General features: G+C 55.1%; 8 protein-coding genes and 1 non-coding gene across 9 annotated transcripts; 4 read left to right on the plus strand and 5 right to left on the minus strand.

Moving 5' to 3' along the window:
* The first annotated feature begins 47 nt into the window (after positions 1-47).
* N657DRAFT_94225 (uncharacterized protein) lies at positions 48-874 on the plus strand. Its single transcript, XM_062797607.1, has one exon. The coding sequence runs from the start codon at positions 299-301 to the stop codon at positions 791-793; it is 495 nt and encodes a 164-aa protein (XP_062653607.1). The 5' UTR covers positions 48-298; the 3' UTR covers positions 794-874.
* Positions 875-995: 121 nt separating this feature from the next.
* On the plus strand, positions 996-2,933 carry N657DRAFT_588157 (glycosyltransferase family 2 protein). The gene is made up of 2 exons (XM_062789836.1): positions 996-2,196; positions 2,374-2,933. Exons 1-2 carry the CDS (start codon positions 1,003-1,005, stop codon positions 2,905-2,907), a joined length of 1,728 nt encoding a protein of 575 aa, XP_062653608.1. The 5' UTR covers positions 996-1,002; the 3' UTR covers positions 2,908-2,933.
* Positions 2,934-3,453: 520 nt separating this feature from the next.
* Positions 3,454-6,033, minus strand: N657DRAFT_640503 (uncharacterized protein). Its single transcript, XM_062791978.1, has 3 exons — positions 5,361-6,033; positions 4,027-5,308; positions 3,454-3,956 (listed from the first exon to the last, which is right to left on the minus strand). The coding sequence occupies exons 1-3, from the start codon at positions 5,565-5,567 to the stop codon at positions 3,754-3,756; spliced, it is 1,692 nt and encodes a 563-aa protein (XP_062653609.1). The 5' UTR covers positions 5,568-6,033; the 3' UTR covers positions 3,454-3,753.
* On the minus strand, positions 5,698-6,415 carry N657DRAFT_94300 (uncharacterized protein). The gene has a single exon (XM_062797608.1). The coding sequence runs from the start codon at positions 6,185-6,187 to the stop codon at positions 5,828-5,830; it is 360 nt and encodes a 119-aa protein (XP_062653610.1). The 5' UTR covers positions 6,188-6,415; the 3' UTR covers positions 5,698-5,827.
* Positions 6,416-8,407, minus strand: N657DRAFT_94334 (uncharacterized protein). The gene is made up of 3 exons (XM_062797609.1): positions 7,790-8,407; positions 7,033-7,724; positions 6,416-6,954 (listed from the first exon to the last, which is right to left on the minus strand). Exons 1-3 carry the CDS (start codon positions 8,125-8,127, stop codon positions 6,644-6,646), a joined length of 1,341 nt encoding a protein of 446 aa, XP_062653611.1. The 5' UTR covers positions 8,128-8,407; the 3' UTR covers positions 6,416-6,643.
* A 1,375-nt stretch (positions 8,408-9,782) lies between these two features.
* On the plus strand, positions 9,783-11,506 carry N657DRAFT_563346 (MFS sugar transporter-like protein; the record flags this gene model as incomplete). The annotated part of the gene is made up of 3 exons (XM_062788205.1): positions 9,783-9,887; positions 9,951-11,065; positions 11,128-11,506. The coding sequence occupies 3 exons, from the start codon at positions 9,783-9,785 to the stop codon at positions 11,504-11,506; spliced, it is 1,599 nt and encodes a 532-aa protein (XP_062653612.1).
* A 1,379-nt stretch (positions 11,507-12,885) lies between these two features.
* On the minus strand, positions 12,886-15,277 carry N657DRAFT_564087 (OPT superfamily oligopeptide transporter; the record flags this gene model as incomplete). Its single annotated transcript, XM_062788256.1, has 3 exons — positions 12,886-12,998; positions 13,066-14,934; positions 14,992-15,277. 3 exons carry the CDS (start codon positions 15,275-15,277, stop codon positions 12,886-12,888), a joined length of 2,268 nt encoding a protein of 755 aa, XP_062653613.1.
* Positions 15,278-19,692: 4,415 nt separating this feature from the next.
* Positions 19,693-21,021, plus strand: N657DRAFT_561414 (Asp-domain-containing protein; the record flags this gene model as incomplete). Its single annotated transcript, XM_062788060.1, has 2 exons — positions 19,693-20,437; positions 20,510-21,021. The coding sequence occupies 2 exons, from the start codon at positions 19,693-19,695 to the stop codon at positions 21,019-21,021; spliced, it is 1,257 nt and encodes a 418-aa protein (XP_062653614.1).
* A 508-nt stretch (positions 21,022-21,529) lies between these two features.
* Positions 21,530-21,615, minus strand: N657DRAFT_t12. Its single transcript has one exon. It is a non-coding gene; the product is annotated as a tRNA-Gln (tRNA).
* Positions 21,616-21,712: the final 97 nt, after the last annotated feature.

Genomic DNA, 21,712 nt, shown 5'->3' on the forward strand with positions numbered 1-21,712 from the left:
TTTTGGGATACTTTGATCAGCGGCTAGAGATATCAATGCATCCTATACTGGCATCCGCTTCCGTCTCTCCATGCTTCATACGTTCTGTTGTCGGCTGAACCGGGCACTTTTACCCCTCTCGTTTCGTAAATCAAGTCCTTCCTCGCGTGTTTTGGGTCGCTTGTCTGGTTCAGAAAACGCTTGTTCGGCCTTCTCGGATATTGCTTGAACTGACCTAGAAGACCACCCTTGGAAGGCCAACGCGGCAGTTGTGCCGGCGCCTGAGTCCCAACTCCTATTGTGTCACCAAGCATGTTTCATGGCCTTTCCTCTCCCTATTTTCTTTTCCCTTTTCTATTTTGAGCCACTATCCCTGTTTTCCGAGTCTGTTCCTCCCTTGCAAAGAAAGAAGTGGCAGAGTGGCAGCTACATTGGTCTTCATTGTGTCTCCCACTTGTATCCTGAGCCTTGGTCGGAATTCGGCACAGCCCGCTCAACAATGCGGAGGACAAAACTGCACAAAAAAGTACGTACACGGTACATATACTTCCTCAGACTCTCCATAATGGCTGCTGTTCCCAATTCAGAAGAGTGTTCGACTTTACAAAGATCCTGGACAAGCCTATTGTTCTCGAAATACACACGATGCCTAGGCACAAGTTCTTTGTCATCTTCTTTGGGATTGTCACGAACATTATGGATGGGCAAAATTAGCATTCTGCTGGTCACTGTATTTGCTTCAGATATTGCTCCGTCGTCTCCTTTCAGGATACTGTTCCTCCATGCCGCCTCTGTTCATAGGGGTCGAAGATAATGGGATCTTAACCGCTGTTGGTATATATAAGACGGATTCACGCCAATTCTTCCTTTCGTCCCAGCACGCCGCCTTGCAAGCAACGTTCGATCGGGTATATGGAGCCACAGTAGAATTTCACTTCCCACTTCTCAGAGAACTGAAGACTTTCGCGGACTCCAGGGGCTCATCTCGACTCACACGGAGCTAGCCATTGTTGCCTCGAGGCAATGTCGCGTAACGGTGAGAGCCCCCAAAACTGGGGCACCAAGCTATTCATAGCCTTCCGAGCACTGATCAATGTGGCAACCATGGCTGGTATCACGATTGCTCTTGATCAATGCTTTACTCGCCTTGCTGGCAACGACCCCAGCCTCTACTGGTTCCTCGCTCTGTTCACTTGGCGCTATCTCCGGTTTATTATCAACCTGGTTGCGTTCTGGTGTTACTCCCCCTCTCCCATTCTCGGCAGACCTCTTTACACTCCCTCCAAAGATGTCACGGCTGTCATACCCACTGTTGCCCCCGACAGCGCCGACTTCTACGAGACACTCCGGACATGTGCCGATAACGGGCCGGCAAATATCCTCATCGTTGCCCCGGGCAAGGTACTCTTCGCCAAGGCACGCTCCATCGTTGCCGAGTTGACAGCTCAATACCCTTCGGTGCAGTTCAGGGTCCTCAAGTCGGAGATTGTCAGCAAACGGGGCCAGGTGGCCGTCGCCATCCCGCATATCGAAACCGACATCGTGGTTCTGCTCGACGACCATGTCTTTTGGGGACCACGCTTTCTCGAATCACTGCTGTGTCCCTTCGCCGACACTGCAGTCGGCCTGGTTGGCACCAACAAGCGAGTCATTCGCCTCGACGGCCTCAATCTCTGGGGCAGGATCTGGAACATGCTCGGGGCGACCTACCTCTGCCGGCACAACTTTGAGATTCGTGCCACTAACACGGTCGATGGCGGTGTCTTTGTCATTTCCGGCAGGGCCTGCGCCATTCGCACCGAGATCTTGCAGCACCCCCACTTTCTCCGCGGCTACACCAACGAGATGTTCTTCTTCGGCAAGTTCGGACCCCTGAACCCCGACGACGACAACTACATCACTCGTTTCGTTGTGCGCCAAGGGTGGAAGATCAAGATCCAGTACACTGATGACTCGGTTTTGGAAACCAAAGTCGGCGTCGAGAAGCCGCTCGCCACCAAGTTCCTCGGCCAGTGCCAGCGTTGGGTGCGGACGACTTGGAGGTCGAACCTCTGCAGTCTCATCACGGACCGGACAGTGTGGACAACGCAGCCGTATTGCGTCTACTCTGTATATCTGACCTCGCTTACCAACTTTGCAGCCGTCACCGATCCCCTGCTCGTCTACCTCTTCACCCACAGCTCCGCCTACACCTCGGGTCTCCGACTGGCCTGCCTGGTATGTTGGATCTTGTTTACCAAGACTGTCAAGGTGTTTGACTACTTCCGTCGTCACCCCCAAGACATTGTCCTCTTCCCAGTCTATCTTGCATTTGGCTATTTTCACAGCTTGATCAAGTTCTGGGCCCTGCTAACCTTCTGGGACTGCTCATGGAGCGGACGGAAGTTGGACCAGATCGATGTCAACAACAGTGGCGACGCCGGCTCGAGCAAGAACGGAACGGGTGAAGACGACTATACCGGTCCCGAACATCTCCACGTCCTCGCCCTCCGCGCCATCCGAATCCGCATCGAACAGCTGCAAAAGTTTCACACTAACCACATCAAGCGCTATCAGGAGCCCATCCTGGCGGAGCTGAACTACATCAAGGCGGCGCTCAAGGCGCTCCACCGCGAACACCAGGCCATCTGCGACAACCTGGTGATCATCCAAGAACGTCTTGGCGAGGTCGCCATCCAGGCGGATGGAGCCGGCAAGGCCGAGGGGCTCGCCGCCGAGGCCCAGGCCACCATCACCAAGACCATTGAGGACCTCACGGCGGCCATTGCCGGGGTGGAAGAGAGGTGGTATCAGGCTCTGTCGGAGAATGCTGAGACTGCTCAAGAGTATGCGTCTTCTGCCAAGTCTGAGAAGCTTGAGAACGTTGAGACGGCTGTCAACTCGGAAAAGGACGAGAACGGTTCTTCGGAAGACGATTGTTGCTTCTAGTAATCGCTCGTTATCTTCAGTGCGGCGCGTCGAGGTGGGAGGGGGTTTCGGGGGAGGGGGGAAGGTTGCGGGCATGCTGAGCAAAGACTGCTTTTACTTACTAGAGTTGGGCAAACTTAGGATTTCGGTCGCTAAGTAAGGTAGGTATGTGTTTTGTGTTATACAGTATCCGTACATTAAACAAATCATCAACCGTCAACTTAAGAGTCTCGAGCCCTTATCTTGAAGTGAGTGTGTGTGCAGTTACTTGTGATATGTCGTTCATTGCCAGCTGTGAAGTCCTTGAGCAACGCCTGTCACGAACATATGAGAGAGATACTGTCAGTGCTAATCAACAACGAGGACTAGGGGGGGCCTCTGACGCTTACGGCACAAGCAGCTCAATTTAGCACACTAGTGCTTCGTTTTCTTCACGATTAATAGCCACATGCACAGGCTGCTCGATCCGAAGGAATCGAGCTAGAATAGATAGTTACGCGCGAGCATCGGGCAATATGCTTGGGGTTTTGAAATCAGCCGAGGAGTCGGATTCGAGTCTTTGTGTCTGGCAAGTAATCAAACCAGTTCTTCATTGTAACAGTCAAACAAAGAACATCCACCGGTTTGGAAACAACGTAACGATCCCTTGTCTAATTGTGAACAGTGTTTGTGTCCCAGGGCAGCTCAGCCTGCCACCCGTTCTGCATGTAGACCAAGTCCCCTATTCTGACCCGTTTTGTTCCGTTTCAATGAATCATGTAATTGGAATCAACAAGACTCGAAAGCCTCGGAAGGTCGTCAATCATACAATAAACATCCCTGCCAGACTCCTTTTAACCCCGTCACGGGCAAGAACCGGTCTCATTATTACCAATACTGTGTCGTGTCATCGTAAAATGGCAAAGAACCCTCATCATCCAACGCCCGTAGACTCTCCGTTCCTGGGCTACCTCGTAGTCGCGCGTGAACATTGACTATGCCGTGTTCGGGTCCTGCATCATACGGCCGGACGATCCATATTGACCGTCGTTTCCCTTCATCGTCGGGGCGGCGCATCGGCTGAGGGATGGCTGGTGACAGTCGGGTTCATGTTAGTAAATGTCTCTGTTCGTGTGATGAGCTTAAGGAATGAGTGCGTACCTTGTAGTTGAGATGCTGGCCGAGTACCTATCCTTGATGACGGTCGTGTCTCTGCTCGAGCGACGCTTTCCCGCCCAGCAGACTCATGCTCTGGGATGGGTTGCGGTTCCTCAAACATGGACAGGTATGACGCTGGGTTCTCCGACCACTTGTCCGTCGCTCGACGCTGAAACTGCTTGGTTTCCGGACAACTGACCGGGACGAGCCGCGGAGGCGGCGGCGGTGCAAGCCCCGGATTGGCATCTCCCAGCACGAACTGCCCATCCCCATCCTCGTTCTTGACAGCAACTGGAGCTTCAACCCGGCTGAGCGAGGCCTGAACCGGGTTGTCCAAGCCCACCACATCAGCCCAAACAAACTCCTCCGCCTTGTTCCACATAGCAGCAGCATTATCAATAATCCTCTGCTCCAACCCTGTCTCCATCCGAATCCCCAGCATAGACCCCAGAAAAATTAAATGATGAGCCAGCATCTGGCACAGGTGCTCCTTCATGGCGAGCCACAGTGTCGGGCTGCGCTGAAACTCCGGGCTCAGCATCATCTCGGCCGCCGACGCCGATAACGGGAACGTGGGCGACTGGTGGTAGTGGTGTCTGTCCTCGAGAAAAGCTGGCGAGGCCGAGCAGCCCACGCCCAGCACGGCGCCTAGGACAAGCAGGAACAGCACCTGGCAGGACTGGCGGCCGCAGCCGGCGAGGAATTGCGGCGTGAGGACGCGGTCGAGGTGTTTGAGCAGGCGGTAGCCCGATGTCTGCCCCGCTGCGCAGAGGTCACGGGTCGGGAGGGTTTTGGAGCTGTTGTTGCTGTTGTTGCTGTTGTCGCGCCAACCGGCGTGGACGAGGGATGTGGCGAGGAGAAAGCGGCGGAAGCCGGACATCAGGCCGGCCCCTTCTGTACTGCTGCTGTTGCCGGTGGTGCTTTCTTCTTCTTCCTGGAACTGGAGACCCAGTAAGCTGGAGCAGCACAGCCCGACGATGCTTCCGTTGGGGAGCTGGAAGTCGGGGTCGGTCAGCCACGAGAGCATGGTTTTGTTGAAGGCGGCGGGGTTGGATGTGAGGGAAAAGTTGGCGGGCGTGGCAATGCGGGAGAGCAGGTCGCCCATGGCCCGCATAAGGGGTTCAATCTGCATGGTCGCGGTGGCGGCGGCTTCTCGGGAAGAAGACTCGAAGATGTTGACGTCGGCGAAGCGGGTGCGCACGCAGTAGCCGAAGGAGAGAACCTTTCTCTCGAAGCCCCTGACGGCGGACTGTAGACAGGGCTGGCAGGGGTTGTCGAGCGAGCACTAAGCCTGTGAGAAGGGAGGTACTGTGTTTGGAAGGTCAAGTAAGGCCAACCTGGATCTTGAGTATCCTGCACCTCAGACATGCACCTTGTCGTCTGACGCCCAGCACTTTCCCCCGTCCCTGGCTGGTGAAGTTGGATCCCGATCGTCGGGGCCGCTCGGGTCCAAATGTGCGGAAGTAGTGGATGGACTGCGCTAGTGAAGGGACGGCGGCACGGGAAGGAGCCAGGCCGGGTCCATCTTGAGCAAGACGGGCCATCGAGATATGTGTTTTATGTTCAGCAGTACCTTACCCGACCCGACGGTCTGGATGCGTCGATCAGCTCTGATTAGGTTGTGTTAGTGGCCCAGCTAAGGTCGGTAGTGGCAAGTATCAGGGCTCGATCAGTCCATCTCAGGACCAGCTGCCGAAGGGGAGCTGAGCATTCGAGATACAACGACATCTTGGCCACGTCTCCTTTGTATGTCGCCACTAGTGGTGAGTCTAGGAGCTCCATACACGGCCAGGCGGGCTGATGGTTACGCAGTCCTGCCTGCCGCTCTGAAGATGCCTGCCAATCTGACACTCCAAACGGCCGACGAATGCGCGACACGCACGAAACAAGCCATCACTGAAGTTTTCCAAAACCGGTTAGGCGGTGCTTGGCAGGATGGAGCCAGCCGCCGCCACATGCGGCACCCGGGAAGGATGGAATCGCGAAAACGCTGAAAGAAAATGCAGATGTTGAAAACTTGCGGTGTGCCAGAGCCCCAATGACCTCGATGCGCATAAATTAAACCAGATCGTAACAGCATAGATGACGGGGCATCTTCACCGAAAAGCACGGGTTGTGCATGACTCTTTCCTGTTTTCGATATTGAATTTTTGCAACCTTCCATCGCCCGAGCCAATGGGGCGTTGGAGTTTGGATTTGGCGAGCTGAAAATCAAAGTTTATCGAAGCAGAGCCGCCTCCACCCGGCACCTTGGCCAGCTGAAAAAGAGCCACCAAACCGAGTTCTGGGAACCACAACCGAGCTGTTTCCGCTGGCCAAGATTGCGGTCGTGCGTTGCCTTATCTCTGCAACGTCACCCACCAAATGCTATCCATGATCGAGTTCAGACGGAGATGCGAGTATAAAACCATGCATCCAAGAATTGGATGCGCCCCTTGATGGTCCAAGTCCGCCATCCCAGTGGCTGCTGCGCCTGCATGCGAGACGCGGTCATAGCGAAAATTTCGTTTTTCTGATTGATTGCGTCCGTTCTTCAACGTGACCGTTCAGGTAGTGGGACAGTGGTCATGTTACCGCTGCTCCGCGGACAGGTTCAGATTGTATCGACTTTTCGGACACATCACAACTGAAAGTCCAAGACGACGATTTTCCGCCGTTTTGAAGCGCCCTCCTCCTCAGACAGGGCCAACACCGACAGCATATTGTCGTGCTCGAGCCTCGAAGCGTCGACCAGCGGCTCGCCAGTGAGGTTGCGGCCCGTCCAGACCTCGTTGTAGCTGGTATATTTCGTCGCCTTGGAAGCCCTTACGATTCGCATTGTCGACGCTGCAAAGTCCGGAAGCACAATGAACAAGTCCCCGGTTTTGCTCACCGCCAGCCGTCCACGAGCTCGACCGGTGATGGGTCGGATCGGGCGTTGCGTCCAGATGCCTGGTTTCAATTTTCCCTCAGCTTTTGGTCCCCTCGAAGGATTTTTTCTTTAAAATAACGGTCTAAAAGCAGACTCACCGTCCGGCGACCGGTAGTAGTGCTTCCACAACGGCCCGTCGTCTCCGCCGTCTGTCGTGTCTCGATTCAAGACGTGGACGCCGCCATCCTGGTCCACGGCTTGGGCCTCTTGGTTGGAAAGGCCAGAGTTCTTGGGGATATTAAGCGCGACGATCCCCTCGGTGTCATTGGCCACCGTCTCGCCCTTCTTCAGATCAGCAACAACCTTTCCCGCGCCGTTCCTCCACGTGTAGCCCCTGTCGTCGCTGTAGGCGTAGCAGATGTCGTGGTTGTTCTCGGGCCCGTTGGGCCCGGCCTGCTGCTTGTGCTTGGTATCGAGCGGGTCGTCCCATCCGTCGTAGTGCACGAAGGCGCGGTAGACCCAGGTGACGTGGAGGCGGCCGTTGCGGTAGTCCATGCCGTGCACGTACGGGTTGCTCCGGATGCCCGTCAGGTGGTCGCCCACAAACGCGAAGTGCCCCGTGGCGCCGCTGTACACATACAGATAGTCGTTGCCCAGCCCGGCCTTACCGTCCCGGAACGAGCAAAACATGTCTTCGCCCAGGAAGCCGAAGCGAGGGTACGTCACGTATCCGAAATGGCGGTGCGCGGATGGCAGGCCGGGGAGGTAATCCAGGGTCGGGGTGAAGAGTGACGACGTCCATGCAAAGGCGGTCGGGTTTGTGGCCAGTCCGCGGACTGAATAGCGGTATCTGACTCTAGACAGCGATCAGTTTCCCGTCTCATCGCTGACACGTGCCGTCTAGTTGCCACTTACACATCGCAATGGTGGTCGTAGGAAAGGTGGATGGTGCCATCGCCCGGGCAGATGCCCATCTGGACAGTATTGTGCCCATCGTCGGTCGTCTGCGGGTAGTCCTCAAGCACCATCACCTCCCATTCGCCATGCGGCAGCTGTCTTCTCGCGACATGCACATACAGAGGTTCCTCAGCGGCAACTGATGATGGCTCTGATTGGAGGAAAGAGTAAAAGCAGCAATACTGCCAGCCGTTGAACGTGACAATGGCATCCTGCTGGAAAGAATTGCAGTTGATGTTGGATTTGCGGCTTGAAGGGTCTTGGCCCAGGACCGTGACATGCGGCTCTTTCAGCATCTCGGCGCCAAGTTCTAATCGAGATCTGCTGCTGCGAAAATGCTCATGTTGTTGCTCCCGGGAATTGGGACAGACACCCGCGTGGCTTGCCCAGCGCGGGACGTCAACCCCCCTTCTCGGATACTTTTTGAAGCATTACACACAGTATATGGTCACCGTCCGTCAGATGGTGTTCGATGCCTCACTCGGTCACATAGTCCCGATTCCCGAGACGTATCCTGCTCATGAATGGTGTTGCCTTCAATCAACTGGCCGAGCGCGCAGAAACCCCTGATTCGTGGAGAAATGGTGTTCTGATTCTTCCAGAACAGGGATCAGCGCCCCCCGTGCCTTGGCTCGGGCCCCGGCAGTGTGGGAGGGCTGGGCAGGCGCCTGGGCGACAAGAAGGGGGAGCGGTACGGATGTGCGGTGTACACTTGGCTGCAGCGGCCAAGACCATCAGTGAGGCTTGGAGGGAACGACCAAGAGTCAGTGATATCAAGAATGAAGAGAACGCATTTATGCTGTCTTTGACCTTGGAAGACGGGCAATATTCACATGACAGTCTGAAGAAGGCAGGCCATGCCAGTCTGGATTCTGGCAGCAAGTGAGAGCAAAGTGCGGAGGAGTCTGGGGAAAAAGATGGGCATCCTTGTCACAATCCTCCATTTTTCTCCTCCCCCAGACCCCATCCCCCGCCTTTTGCCCCATCAAACCCCAAACCTTTTTCTACCCTGTTGTCCGTCTCCTACCCCACATGATGCGAATAGGCTAAGTCGGACCCGGTCAGTCTCTCGGACAGGCCGTCGCATCAATGGTGGTTGATACGGACTTGCCGTACGGACAATCTGAGCTACACACCTAACCCACTTGATTCGTGGCCCCGGGTTGTTCTCTTGAGATGATTCCGGCCAGACGTTGGCGGTTTTCATCTCCTGAGCAGAGGTTCATGGTATCTCCCTTCCCTCCATTCGGATCTGCCGGTAGATGATCAGATGATTCTTGTTGGCCCGGTCGGCGAGCTGATGGCACTCGGGTATTGCACACTTTCATCAGACCAATGGATCGGGTCTGACCTCAACACTTCACGATACGCCGTCTTGGCATCAAAGACGAGACACCCGTTAACCAGCTGCAGGCTTGCTCCTCTTGGTGGAAAAAAGTGAAAAAACGGGTCCCTGGATCGTTGCCCTGGAAGCCATCCGTTTTAGCGCGGCCATATCCACCGGAGAAGCGCCACTTTCAACCCAGAAGCCGGCCCATTGAACGCTAACGTCAACGTTAGCGCATGCACTGCAACCAGGCTCGTTTGAGAAAGAGACCACCAGGGCTTCTCCGCACCGGAGGGTGCCATCGCCTATGGAGTCCGGCCGGGATCGAGTCCGAGACCCCCCAATCAGGGGCCAGCACGCAGAACCGGGGAGCCTCGATCCCGTTCACCCGTGCAAGTGTGAGCGTCTCTCATGGGCTGCAGATAACATGCCGCTGTGCGACTACAAAAAGGCCTGGGTTGCTGCCGCCCATTGTCTCAGTGCTTTGCTCCTCCGGGTCTCGTTTCATCTGGGGTCCGTCTCTTTACAGATACAAAACCTCACCTCGAAGCCCTCCGTTTTGGGCATCGCGAACCCCGGACAACACTTCACTTCTAGGAAGACAACAGCCATAAGTTGCCCAACATGGGGTTCGCCGCGAGGATGTTGCGCAAGATCGTCAAGAACGAGGCCATGGCCACGGATCCCGAAGAGATCTACAACTGGCGTGTGTTGCTGCTCGCCTTCTCGGTAAGCATCACATCGTTGCATATATCGAGATGCAACTGCTGACCCTTGACCGTTGCTGCTCAGGCCTGCTTCGGTGCCATGTCCTTTGGCTGGGACTCGTCCGTCATCGGCGGTGTCATTGTGCTCGACCCCTTCGTCCACGATTTCGGTCTCGGCGATAAGAAGTCCGTCGCCACGGCCAACCTCGCCGCCAACATCGTTTCGACCCTCCAAGCCGGCTGCTTCCTCGGTGCCCTGATTGCCTCCCCCCTGACCGACCGGTTCGGCCGCAAGTGGTGCCTCATCGGCATCTCGATTGTCGTCATCATCGGCATCATCATGCAGTCGGCCGCCCTCGGCAACCTGGGTCTCATGTATGCCGGGCGCTTCATCTCGGGCGTTGGCGTCGGCGCCGCCTCGACCGTCAACCCCATCTACGTGTCCGAGAACTCGCCGCGCGGCATCCGCGGCCTCCTCACGGGCCTGTACCAGCTCTTCATCGTCACGGGCGGCATGCTGGCGTTTTGGATCAACTACTCGGTCAGCATCAACTTCCCCACGACCAGGATCATGTACATCTTCCCGCTGGCCATCCAGGCGCTCCCGGCCCTGTGCCTGTGCTGCTGCATGCTGCTGTGCCACGAGTCCCCCCGCTGGCTGGCCCGCCAGGACCGCTGGGAGGACTGCAAGCGCGTGCTGGCCAAGATCCGCCACCTGACGCCCGACCACACCTACGTGCAGGACGAGTTCCAGGAGATCCAGGATGCCCTCGAGAAGGAGCGCCGCGAGATTGGCGACGCCACCTTCTGGAACCTGCAGCGCGAGATGTGGACCATCCCCGGCAACCGCAAGCGCGTGCTCATCTCCATCACCCTCATGATTTGCCAGCAGATGACGGGCACCAACGCCATCAACACGTACGCGCCCACCATCTTCCAGAACTTGGGCCTGACCGGCACCTCGACCTCGCTCTTCAGCACGGGCATCTACGGCATCGTCAAGGTCTGCAGCTGCATCGTCTTCCTGCTCTTTATGGCCGACTCGCTCGGCCGCCGCCGCAGTCTGCTGTGGACCTCGATTGCTCAGGGTCTCGCCATGTTCTACATTGGTCTTTACGTGCGCATCGCCCCACCCAAGCCGGGCCAGGACGTGCCACCCGCCGGCTACTTTGCCCTCGTCTCCATCTTCCTGTTTGCTGCGTAAGTTCTTCCTGGACTCTCCCTTGCTTGCTCTTCATTCCCACTGACACTTCCTCCCCCAGCTTCTTCCAATTCGGCTGGGGCCCGGCCTGCTGGATCTACGCCAGCGAGATCCCCGCCGCCCGCCTGCGCTCCCTCAACGTCTCGTACGCCGCCGCCACCCAGTGGCTCTTCAACTTTGTCGTGGCGCGCGCCGTGCCCACCATGCTCGTCACCGTCGGCAGCGACGGCTACGGAACCTACCTCATCTTCGGCAGCTTCTGCTTCGCCATGTTCGTCTTTGTCTGGTTCTTCGTGCCCGAGACAAAGGGCATCTCGCTCGAGCACATGGATAAGCTGTTTGGTGCCACCGACGTGTCCGAGAAGACGCTCGCCGCCGAGGAGGAGGCCAGGGAGAAGGAGCAGGTGGCGCCGCGCGCCCGCGAGACCGAGGTTGCTTAGAGGAGGGGATTGTTTTATGATCATGATAGACGGGAACTTGATGATGAGTATAACTTGCTAGTTGAGCTAGAAATGCTGCATATATGTAGATGAGAGGTTCAGGGTTGAAATCAGAATCCTAGCCAATTGGACATCTATCTACATTTGCTTATTATTTTGATTGTGTTGCATTCTTTTTTTTACCCCCAGGGTTACGTCTGAAGACGATGATCCTTCAGTGGACGTGATCTAGTTTGCATTATTTCTGAACACCTAATTGAACAAAGTGAAGACAGTCATGTATTTGGCATTCGCGTTCGAGGTGCGCCGACGTGCTCTCTGGGAAGCCTCCTTCGCCCCCAACTACCACCTGCACGGGTCTTGCAAACAGATTCTCAGATCTTTTGACTAGGTACTTTAGACAGCAAGTAGTCGGCGTTGGTATTAATCATTTCTGCTAATTGGTTGTGCTACGCTCTCCTCTCTTGCCTGTTTTTCTCTTCATTTTGCCCTCGAGTCTTCTTGCCGCCTTCACCGATGAGCGAATCTGGTGTGCTTTATGCCTAACGGGCCGTCCATAGCGCTCTACTTCCGTCTTTGACGTTGGAAGTTTGACCTCTACAATTCATCTTTTTTTATAAGGTAGGCTGTATTCCCAAATCGAGCGATTGAACCCTGCAGTTCCCTCATTGCGGCGAACCTGAAGAGAAGCTCTATCTAAGGGTCCCAGCGTGTCTGAACTCGATACAACACATACCGCTGCAGCCTGAAATCTTTCCACTGTGCCATGCGGAGCCGTCGGTTGAGATATTCCTCGGTGAACGGCTTATTGGTGCTGTACAGCTGTTGTTGTTGTTGTCCTCCAGCCGTCGAGAAAATCCAGCATGCGGTTTAAAGCCAAATGCGGGACGTTAATGTCCCTCTTCCGATTTCAATTGTACCCTCCTCGCTGCTATTCTCCTCGAATATTTCGGTTGAATAGGGGCCGGGGCAGAGGTGTCGCTTACTTCATGTTAGTAGCCTCATGGTCTCGACACGCCAAAATTATATAACGTTATAACGTTATATGTTTGTCCTTTGGACAAACAGGCAACTCATTCACAACTGTCAGGTACTTCCATGCGCAGTCATCGTAGATCATCTGAGTGCCCACTGCTGTGTTGGATGCGGCTAAAAGTATAACGGCATTTCCAATTGTCACAATTCACAAACTCGGCACAGTGCACAAAACAGTCGGAATCAGAGCCATGAGTATCACTTAAGAGCATCGATCGTTATCTCGTTGGTATCAAAATGTCACCCCTGAACTAAACGGGAAATGCAAATCAGGCTGTGGTGGAATATATCTTCACCTCAACGTATTCACTCCTGTAGGCCAAATCAAAGCCGTCATCACTATCTTAGCACTCGTTGCCAGGGCAGGCAATCATGGTGCCATAGGTACCGCCGTCGACACCGGCGAGCGTGAGGATAGCACCAACGACACCGCCGAGACCCTCGCCAGCAATGAAACCTGTTTTGAAAAGAACAATGTTAGCTTTTCCTTTCCTTTCTCTACGATGTTAGACAGGACAACTAACCGGCGGCGACGGCATAGCCGTAGATATCCCAGGTGCGCATGTTGTACTTCCTCCAGAGTGCGGCAATGATGGCGCCGAGCAGCGCAGCATTGGCGAACACGGGGGCGGGAATGACCCACGACAGCGCGATGGCACCCCAGTTGGGCAGCCACCGGCGGTACTTTTCGCGCTCACCGACCAGATAGAAGTGGCGGATCACAACCTGGATGATGGAGACGACGCCCATGACGATGGCAAAGATGCCGCTCGTGAGCGGGATCGAGACCATGGGATCCGTGACAGCCTGCGCGACGGCAGCCCAGGCCGACACGGAGGGAACAAAAAAGGGGCAGCTCTCCTCCTCCGGAAAATTGGGGTCCCAGATGCACGGGTAGGCCGAGGTGAAGAGCACAAACAGGCCCGGGCCGAGCCAGACCGAGATGAAGCTGCCGAAGGACTGGGCGATCCACTGCTTGATAGGTGAAGTGCCAATCAGGAAACCGGTTCGGAAATCGCTGACCAGGGCTGTGGCCATGTCAGCACCGCCCGAAGCAAGAGCACCGGCGACCAGGTTGATCTTCTGGGCATGCTCGACCGTGTAGCCGCTGTTCTTGGTGGCGCCGCCAAAGACGAGCTGCGAAGCCTTGGCGGCAGCCGTAAGGGGCGTGGTGTCGGTAACGGCGCCAATCTGAATGGCGAGGAACGAGAAGAGGAAAGCAAGCACTATGGCAAGGATGGTCAGGCCCGGGTGCGTGTCCCACTGGAAGTGGAAGACGATCATGCCGATAACCAGGGTAACAAGCAGGCCAAAGGCCCACATCCAAGTCTTGACCTGCTCCTCCGGCGGGAAAGGATCCTCGACCACGTTCTCATCCTTGTAGTTGTTGTTGCCATGCTTGGCGAAGAAAGCGCTAGACTTGCCCCGGGCCACCAGTTTGTCGTTGATGCCCGCACAAGATTGGTTCCAAACCGACTTCATGCCCGACCAGATGGCCTTGTATTGGACAAACAGCTCTGCCATGGAGGAGCACACCATGACCATGACGCCTGGCCAGAGAAGCCAGTACCGAGGGGACGGCGTCCGCTTGCCCAGTTGCGAAAGAGAACTGAAATTGTAGAGGCTGTCCCACTGGGGATCATCGGGGTACCGTTGAAGGCCGATGCATTCGCCGTAGTGCACCAGGGCCGGGCCAATGATGGCCCAGGCAATGACAGAGCCGGCAAACATGGAGATGGCGGGGTTCAGGCCGATCAGGATGCCCGAGCCGATGAATGCCGGCGTCCACTCAAAGTACCAACCCCAAGACTCAATGTTCAAAGCCCAGCTGGTGTAGCCACTCCAAATGTGGATCCAGGTGAAGACGTGCCAGTCGTAGAGGATGCCAATCGCGTAGTAGGACGCGACACGGTGGACGAGAGCGCCCATGAAGCAGATGCCGAGGCACTTGAGCTTCTTGATGGCGTCAACGCTGCCTGCGGCGCCGGCGTGCATGGACCGGATCGTGATGGCGACGGCGGTCGGCGTGGGGAACATGAGCTTCAGCTCACGGGCGACCTGGACGATGAAAAACCTGCGGAGCGGCGTGACGTAAAAGATGCCGATAAAGGATGCGACGAGGGTGATGGTGAAGATGGCACCGATGTCGTCCTTGGGCGAGCGGCCCTCTCCCATGACGCCGAGTCGGTACATGGCGGGGATGGCAGCGACGAAGATACCGCCAGTGCCGCCGGCGCCGGTCGCGGCGGCCTGTACGATGGAGTTCTCCTGGGGACCGAAGATGCCGCCAATGATGGGAAGGTTTCTACCCGACTTCTCGAGCAACTTCAAGACTCCATAGCCAAAGATAGCTCCGAACATGTTGGCGCTGAATGTGAAGCCCGTCTTGAGACCTGCCCTGGTAGGTTAATCCTGGGCGACATCAGTGGGCAGGGGGGGCGCAAACTCACCGAGATACAGGTTGGATGCGCAGACGAGCGAGCCCAGGATGCAGCCGACAACGACAGCTCTGATGGTGAGCGGGTTATCCTCGTGTGGAATTGAAGGATCCATAAGCAGCGGGCGGTAGAGGTCCTCCTCCACCTCCTCGCCAGAGCCGACCTCGCTTCCCAGCTTGTCCACGTCGACATTGTGCGTCTTGAGATCGGCCGTGTTCTCGATGGGCGGCTGGCTCTCCGAGAACGGCCGAACCGCGGCGGCGGCCGCGCTGGCCTCGAGGGCCTGCTTCTCGTCCATGGTCATTGGGAATTTCTGATGTCGGTGTCTCTCAGAAAGCGCAAGACCAGTGAGGAAAGGCTCCCGGTCTGGATTGGCGGGACGCGATTGACGAGGGCGGAATGGAATGGGCAAGAGGAATGAAGAAATCCAGGGAAGCGGAAACGCGGTGGTATGCAGGCAGTCCTTAATAATTAGAAGGTCGAGTCATCGAGTCGAGCGTAACGAGCTGCCATGCGTGGTTACCGTGTGCATATGCACTGATTAACTGGCCGAACCGGAAGCAGAATGTGGTCCTGGCCTACTCATATCCGGTTGCCACTCAGGGCAGGCCTCCCCAGGCCGGGCTGCCATGTGCTTCTCCATCTCTGCCCCGTGATAAAGATGCGTCGAGAGATGAGATGGGAACTCTGGGCGATTGGTGGCGCTGGCTGTTTGGCACGCACACTGTTCAAGGCGCTTGCCGCATTCCGCGCAATTCGCTGTCCACTGATTCGCCGGAACAAGGGCGACAGATCTCGATTAGGCAGGTCGATGGCCACCGTTTAAGTATGAAATTTGGGGCCGGCCATCGGTTCCATCCCGACAAAGCTCGCCACCATGAGATGCATCGAAGCTGCCGATCTGGTAAGAGCTCTGTGGTGTGGGGTTGTTAGCCAGCCTTCCCGGTGGGCTTGGCTCGATAAGCTCGGCGTGCGATTTCGCACGGTATGAACATAGACGGGTTACACAGTAGTTACCGTTCTCGCTGTTTAGAACCAAACCCACATTCTTGATCCCGGACCGATAAAAAAACAAGATCTTTATTGAGTTTAGGACTACTATAATACGTGAGGAGTATCTGATCAAATTTTACGTCTCTGTCATCCTAACCGGAATACTGGTGGAAGGTGACCAAGTTGACAAGGTGTTGCACGTTGCTTTTGGGGCACAGTGTGGTTGACGATGGTGTTCACGGGCTGCTGAGGCGGCAAGGCGAGCTCATTGGCTCGGTCTTTGCAGCTTCTGACGAAGAAGGCAGGTTGTGAACTCTGCGAAGGCGGCGGGATGCAGATGCCACCATGCCGCGAAACAGCAGGCGGCTTGGCTCGCTCCCGAATGTCGTCGCATTTGCCTTGGCATCTCCACCTCAGGGCAAAGCAGCAAGGGTGGTCTTCAGTCATCAACGTCCCCGGTCCACTTGTGAACGGAGAGACTGCTACAACCGGCTTGGGCAAGTGGCATTTTTCTGGAAGCATGTCCACAGTAAGTCGAGCTTGGAAAGGCGCACATGTTGTCCAGGCTGACCCCTCCTGAACAACAACGGAGCATGGCAGCGACCGCGCAAGGGGATCCACTGGCAAGCTACGGGAGGTGCGGCCGACAACCCATTGCGTGGATGAATTGATCATCCGTAGGTGTCTCAGTTTTAAAGAACCAGGAAGCTTAGCGCGGTTCCCATACCTATGTCATTATCGAACGTATGATGGATCAGACTGCCCTTGTTGGGGGCCATTTCGAACAAGCACGCGCTTCGAAATATTCCAGACTGGCGCATGCAGCTCATGCCCGTTAGCTCGAACAGGGTAGTGACGCGTCTAACATCAACTAGGCAGGTGCCTAGACAGCAGCCCTCCTGTCGACCTGGTCGCCATGTAAAGGTTCCCAACCGCTACCATGGCTGATCCATGTTCTGTAAGGTCCCTGGATATCCACCAATTCACCGACCTCGATGATACACGGAAGATCCCGGGCCGGGTCTGGGCTGCCAACGAGGTCCTCCTGGCATGGGTGAGCCGGACAATCCCAATCTCCAAGGGGCCCAACACATCGTACTGTGTAGACACGCGGCACCATGACGGCGTGCGACATGGGCTCCAGCCTCGCGATCTGGAGACAGCCTGACGTTTCTCGGGCCCGTCCCGCAACCCCCAGGACTTGAAAATCCAAGAACTGTGGGGGCTTGGTTACGCAAGATGTCCGCGACTTTTCAAATCCAGACCAAATTCGCAATCGAGAATCAGCCTATGTCTCTTTGGGGCTGCCCTTCCAGCGCAAGACCGTCTAGATACGAACGTATCAGACTGCTCCGCACTATCTATTGGTCCGTTCTTACCGTGAGCGTATGGTGACTTTCCCCGATTCGCATAGGATTCCGGATACTCGTTCATGGTTGGGTCCATTGGCAACGCAGCTCGCGTGCCTCTGTCGATGGTTGGGTCGGCTCGATCGTTGTTGGGGAGCTGCCGTTTCATAACCAACCGCTACCCACCTGCCAATCCCGGTAAGAAAGCAGCCGACACCAATCGGGGGCCGGGAATGCGGCACATCAAAAGGGAGTTTTGTTGGTCGAGAACCTGGGAGTTATGGTCTCAACTCTTCACTCTGAGAGTCCGAGTGTCCCGTCAAGGGTGAAGTCGGCCAGAACCAGATAAGACCGTAAGGCTATCAGGGTGCGTGTCATTGACGAGTTGCCTGTATGTACAGATCGAGACTGTAAATCTCTTCCTCTGCCGTTGGGCCATTGCAGTTGCCGCAAGCGTCGCCAAGATAAGACCGTCGCCAAGCCACAAAAGCTTGTCTCCTGCCGTTCCTGCAAAAGCGCGGCTCGCTAATCCTCCCGAATGACTTCTAGCGTCGACTGGTGAAGGGAAGTGGTACCCTGACCCACCTCCTCGTTGACGCATGCCATCAACTTCTTCAACCGCAGTTGGCAACAGGCTCGAGTCTCATGTGAGCATTTCGAAAAAGCGACCGAGAGGAACTGGCATTCGCAACATCCAATGAACGAACTGGACGTTGATCTCGGACCTGTGCGACACTCAATCCGTCAGCCTCCTCCGAGTCCTCCATCCATACCGAAATGGCGACCATCAAAGCACTGGACATGGAATTCACAGCACACTTAGAGCTTAGGGGGGCAGTAGCTATATGGTAGAACCCGTCATCACCGCGTCACCTAGCCACGCTGCGTGTAGAATGAATCTGAGGCTTGATGCCAAAGAGACACCGCTTACTTAGGACTAGATTTCACGCTCTTGTCTAGGAAGGCAGTTTCGCCATAGATGATAGCAGCCACAACGCAAAGTAGATCGCAACTCAGATTCAACTCAGATATGTTGTCTAGGAATCCAGCGTCAACAGCATGTCCGGTCATCCAAAGTTTCACTAGAGCGTATAACGTACATTACAAGCGAACGGCGCATAGAGGTGAGTGGCGCACTGATAAGGGCTAGTATGGAAATCTGGACACAACAATAACAGCTTATTCCCAGATTAATCCCGCTGTTAGTGTTGTGCCCAGATTTCCATACTGGCCCTTATCAGTGCGCCACTCGCCTATATGCGCCGCTCGCTCATAATGTACGTTATAATTAGTAGTTAGTTAATCATAAGGCCTAAGGAGGATTTGAAGTAGAAAATACTTTTCTATTTTCAGAATGACTTTGTCATTTTATGTAACGGTCCCAGGAGTATATTGCAACTAGCTGGTGACGACTCTACGAGTTTGCCTCGAATGGAGAGAGAAGAAGAAAAGAGAGAACTAGATGACAGGAAGAGAGGGCAGCTCTTATATGCTCCGGAACACACAGACACTGCCTGCTTCAGGATGACGTTATCATGATACCACGGCCGAGGGTTGCCGAGGCCATCATGGGCTCAGCCCATCACATTTTAAATGCGTTCAAAATAGAAACTGTCCGAGGGCTTTAGGACCATTTTATGTTTATAGGCGATAATAATCGCTCAAAACAACAACTGCAGCGTATTGTTTTGACGATCTGTTAATTTGCCATTGCAAGATTTCAACAGCACCCATTCTGACCGAGGCTGGTGGCCCGCTATGGTAACTTTGAATTTCATACGTTCGAGGTATCTCGAACTTCAGATGGTACCAGGTTGAGTGACTAATCAACAGAGGAGCCCCGGTGCTGAAGCACTCCGGCGAGTGAGGAAGGACAGGCAAGTTAAGCTAAATTCACTGGTCCCAAGAGGTATATACTAAATCAAAGCAAATGGCTGGACCACAATTAGCCTAGAAAATTCGCATCGATGTTCCATTAACGCCTGATTTCGCAAAGGAACGCTGAGCCACCTAAGCAGTTAGATGTCCGAACCCTTCTCGGCTTCTATCCATTGAGGCCTGGCTGATTCTGTTTTCAACAAGAGGCAATGACTCGTCAACGCAAACCTTCCAATATTTTATGCCGATGTAACAGAATGCCCTTTCCATCCAAACGGCTGCTGGGTTGTTCGCCAGCTCCTTCCCGCGCGGCATTCTTTGATCCTGTTGTTGGGCTCTGCAGAGACCAGCCTGAAATATCTTCAATCACTGCTGTGCTCCCTTTCCCCGTTTCAACCACTTAGCTTTTTGTTCAAAGCCTGGCTTGGGTCCTGAAGCGGACTAGAAGCCGATATACACCCCTGATTGCCCAAGAGCATCGCTGCCGGACGTCATGCAATCCAATCTGGTCCTGATAGCGGCCGTATTGGCGCTTGCCAATGGTCTCCCTTGGACTTCTCGCCCTTCTAATGACATCTCCAAAGTCGATGGCCCGGGTACTGTCTCACTGAAGCAAGTGCGAAACACGAACTTCGTCCGCAGCGGCCCGCTTCAACTGGCCAAGATCTACCACAAGTACAAGGCGCCTCTCCCGAATGATCTCAAAGCAGCAGTGAAGCGAGTTCGAAACAATCTGAGTAAAAGACCGACTGGCAGCGCTGAGACGAAACCTGAGGAGAACGACGTCGAGTACTTGACTCCAGTGTCGATCGGTACTCCCCCGCAAGTCCTAAACCTGGATTTCGACACAGGGTCCAGCGACTTCTGGGTGTTCAGCTCCGAGACTTCCAAGAGCGACGTCAATGGCCAGACCGTCTACGACCCCGACAAGAGTTCCACGGCGAAGGAGATGGAGGGCTACTCGTGGCAGATCTCATATGGCGATGGCAGCTACTCCAGCGGCGATGTCTACACTGACACGGTCACTGTCGGCGGTCTGACCGTCCCGTCTCAAGCGGTTGAGGTTGCAAGAAGGGTTTCGGACGCGTTCACCGCAGACACCAACAATGACGGCTTGCTGGGTTTGGCCTCCAGCGCCATCAACACTGTCGACCCTGTTGCACAAAAAACCTTTTTCGACAATGTCAAGTCCGATCTTGATGCTCCCGTCTTCACGGCTGACCTCAAGGCTGGTACCCGTAAGTGTCATCTTTATCGATCCCTTCATTCCGTTCTTTGATGCGTTTGGACTGACATGATGATTCCGACAGCCGGTTACTACAACTTCGGTTTCATCGACCCGAACGCTTACACTGGCAATATCACGTACACGCCAGTCGATGACAGCCAGGGCTTTTGGGCTTGGACACCGTCAGGCTACGCCATCGGCTCGGGGCAGTTCAAGAACACGTCGTCGCTGAGCATTGCGGACACGGGTGCGTCCCTGCTGCTTTTGCCCAGCTCCGTGGCGAAGGCCTACTACGCCCGGGTAGCGGGCGGCCACTACGACTCGACAGCGGGCGGATACACGCTTCCGTGCAACGGATCAGCCCCCGACTTTTCCTTTGGCGTTGCCGACGCGGGAGCCAGAATCACGGTGCCTGGCAAGTACATCGCGTACGCCCCGACAACTTCGAGTGGGACTATTTGCTTTGGGGGGATTCAATCGGACGAAGGCATCGGGTTTTCCATCTATGGAGACGTTGCGCTCAAGGCTGCCTTTGTCGTGTTTGACGCGGGCAATCAGCAGCTGGGCTGGGCGGCCAAACCTCTCAACACTTGAAGAGGCCTGAGCGGGACGAAAGCGACGACACGGGCTTCGGTCTTGGTGGGCAATAAGCCTCGTGGCGGCCTTGAACGAGCTCGCAGGTTCCTTGACCTTGGTCGCTTTATTGCTCGTTCATCCACCCACATCCGTTACCCAAGTTCGGGTCGGCCGGAAAGCCCGTCATTTTCAATTGCCAGGAGTCGGAGTTCGTGCTGACCCGCTTATGCTTTGCATCTCTATCAGACTTTAAACCATTCTTTACTGTGATTTGCGCGATGTGGAGGGCATGGACTGCAATGAAGGGATCCGTGGCTGCTTGGGGGTTTGGAAGCATCAACTTCTCGTCGATATCAGACATTTTCACCAGCCTAGCAATGTGACAATTCCGGACCGAGTAGCTGGTTATCCAAATGGTCGATTGATTGCTTATGATTGATTCAACATGACAGTACGGCCCAAGTGATCCTGTTGATCAAGTCTTTGTGAAGGCGTGTGTGGATCAATGCCCAATTGGGCAAAAATAAGGTCGTGCCCGGGTTCGAACCGGGGTTGTTGGAAAGACTGATTGCCCATCAAAATCCAAAGTGCTAACCGCTACACTACACAACCTTCTTAATAAATTTGCCTCAAATATGGCTTTTGAAAAGCTTATATAACTAGCATGAAGCGCCAAGAAATGACGAAAGTGGCTTCTTAACTCTCGCTC

This window comes from Parathielavia appendiculata, assembly GCF_033297405.1.
Source record: "Parathielavia appendiculata strain CBS 731.68 unplaced genomic scaffold N657scaffold_1, whole genome shotgun sequence".
Taxonomy (NCBI): Eukaryota; Fungi; Ascomycota; class Sordariomycetes; order Sordariales; family Chaetomiaceae; genus Parathielavia; species Parathielavia appendiculata.

Bases quoted from the DNA above. Each gene is read 5' to 3' on its own strand.
- N657DRAFT_94300 (XM_062797608.1), bottom strand. From the start codon at position 6,187: ATGGAAGGTTGCAAAAATTCAATATCGAAAACAGGAAAGAGTCATGCA.
- N657DRAFT_588157 (XM_062789836.1), top strand. From the start codon at position 1,003: ATGTCGCGTAACGGTGAGAGCCCCCAAAACTGGGGCACCAAGCTATTC. The intron at 2,197-2,373 runs GTATGTTGGATC...AAGTTGGACCAG, and splicing joins GTCTCCGACTGGCCTGCCTG to ATCGATGTCAACAACAGTGG.
- N657DRAFT_94225 (XM_062797607.1), top strand. From the start codon at position 299: ATGGCCTTTCCTCTCCCTATTTTCTTTTCCCTTTTCTATTTTGAGCCA.
- N657DRAFT_640503 (XM_062791978.1), bottom strand. From the start codon at position 5,567: ATGGCCCGTCTTGCTCAAGATGGACCCGGCCTGGCTCCTTCCCGTGCC. The intron at 5,309-5,360 runs GTTGGCCTTACT...TCACAGGCTTAG, and splicing joins GCAGGATACTCAAGATCCAG to TGCTCGCTCGACAACCCCTG. The intron at 3,957-4,026 runs GTACGCACTCAT...GACTGTCACCAG, and splicing joins GCCAGCATCTCAACTACAAG to CCATCCCTCAGCCGATGCGC.
- N657DRAFT_94334 (XM_062797609.1), bottom strand. From the start codon at position 8,127: ATGCTGAAAGAGCCGCATGTCACGGTCCTGGGCCAAGACCCTTCAAGC. The intron at 7,725-7,789 runs GTAAGTGGCAAC...GTCTAGAGTCAG, and splicing joins TACGACCACCATTGCGATGT to ATACCGCTATTCAGTCCGCG. The intron at 6,955-7,032 runs GTGAGTCTGCTT...AATTGAAACCAG, and splicing joins CTACTACCGGTCGCCGGACG to GCATCTGGACGCAACGCCCG.